General features: G+C 37.5%; 1 protein-coding gene across 1 annotated transcript; it reads right to left on the bottom strand.

Moving 5' to 3' along the window:
* Positions 1-321: 321 nt before the first annotated feature.
* On the bottom strand, positions 322-750 carry LOC118741379 (the record flags this gene model as incomplete). Its single annotated transcript, XM_036473330.1, is given in 2 exon segments — positions 322-418; positions 480-750. Coding segments are annotated over 2 exon segments (367 nt in total), but the record flags the coding sequence as incomplete, so codon positions are not given.
* Between the last annotated feature and the right edge of the window lie 738 nt (positions 751-1,488).

The following is a 1,488-nucleotide window of genomic DNA, read 5'->3' as shown; positions in this document are numbered from 1 at the left end:
TATTTTGAAATTAATTCAATAGGTTTATGTGATTTTGTTTTATACTACATCTGAGGCCTTGAGCGCCAGAGTGGCCTACCTGACATTTAAAAAAAAAAAATTTGAGGTGCATCTTAAAATGCATTACTAGAATCGAAGCGGTAATAGCCCAAGCCACGTACTTTTAGTTTTCTTTTGCTATAATCACGTAGGTGCAATGAACTTTTTAGTAAAAGACCGCATTTATTTTTTATAGATCCTTCTTTCTCACATTATTAAAAAAAAATGTCTGTAGATAGGCTCCTCTGGCCCTTTAAAAACATCTATGTATTTCTTCTGCAAATCAAATTAATTTTCCTCTTCGACTAATGAATCCAACATGCGCGAGCACATTGTAGATCTCAGCGCGTGGTATTTTCTCCGCCTGCCGTTCGTAGACCTGCAATCAAATAAGCAAGCAATTTGCCATGTTACCGAATGTTACTGATGCTTATAATTACCGGTTCCTCGCCTGGTCCGAACCAACTTGACTTGGCTAGCAGTTCATGTACGCGTGGCGTCTTGTAGAACGGATTTCTCAGCGCATTGGGCAAGGACTCTTCGTATGCGTCATTTTCGATAACAGCAATATGTGCATACCGCTGTGGACGTGCCAAGACATTCGAAGCAGCAACGAGCAGTAGCAGAATGACAAAACAGACATTGTAGATGCCCCTCGTAAACCTGAAATAAAAAAAGGATGGATGAGTTGAAATTAGTTCTCGGATACTCCGCACAATGTGCATGAATATGTATGTAATATGTAGTAAGCAAATCAACGTTGTAAGCATCAAGATGTCACTCGTTCTCTACCACTTTAGGGACTAAAATACGAAACGAAAAGCGATCATCAGGAAAAGCCGACAGAAGCAGCCCACCTCCCTTTCAACAACAGAAAAGGTTCACAGGCATACAGCAGCGCCCAGCAACTTAAGTATCACTTTCAGTGCCGCCAAGAGAAAATTTTTGTAATTTTTAAAAGAATTTCAGAAGATCTCACTACATGCTTGTTTCTTATGAGGTACGAGTTCGGACGCGGCAGATTTTCCCCAATGAATACTGCTCTTTGTTTTGCAGACGGTGTTTTTATTTTATTCCACAGAAACTGCGTGAAAAAATTGCCAAAAATCATCGCTATTTTTTAGCAGCTTCAAGCTTGCACTTTGTTATACTAAAATTGAGTTGGCATACAACTGCATACATAGAATTTGTATAAAAAAATCTAGTTGGAAAGTTGCAAATAGGTAATCAAATTTATTGAATTTTCCTGAGTTTTGCACAAGGTTAAAAGATTGAGTGTCTTTGTACATAGTATGAAATATATTTTTATAAAAAATTCCTACGTTAATTAGAATAAAAAACTTTGCATACATTGGGACGCCTTTTCTGTGCCAATAATTTTGCCCGGCACTGTATATCATTCGAAAAGTCTGTTAATGCTGAAGGGAAGATAATTAATCAAATTTCAAA

Source organism: Rhagoletis pomonella, unplaced genomic scaffold, assembly GCF_013731165.1.
Source record: "Rhagoletis pomonella isolate Grant_MI unplaced genomic scaffold, Rhpom_1.0 Rhpom_scaffold_00006, whole genome shotgun sequence".
Classification (NCBI taxonomy): domain Eukaryota; kingdom Metazoa; phylum Arthropoda; class Insecta; order Diptera; family Tephritidae; genus Rhagoletis; species Rhagoletis pomonella.
The sequence above is the reverse complement of the archived record's forward strand: the minus strand, read 5'-3'. Positions and strand labels throughout refer to the sequence as shown.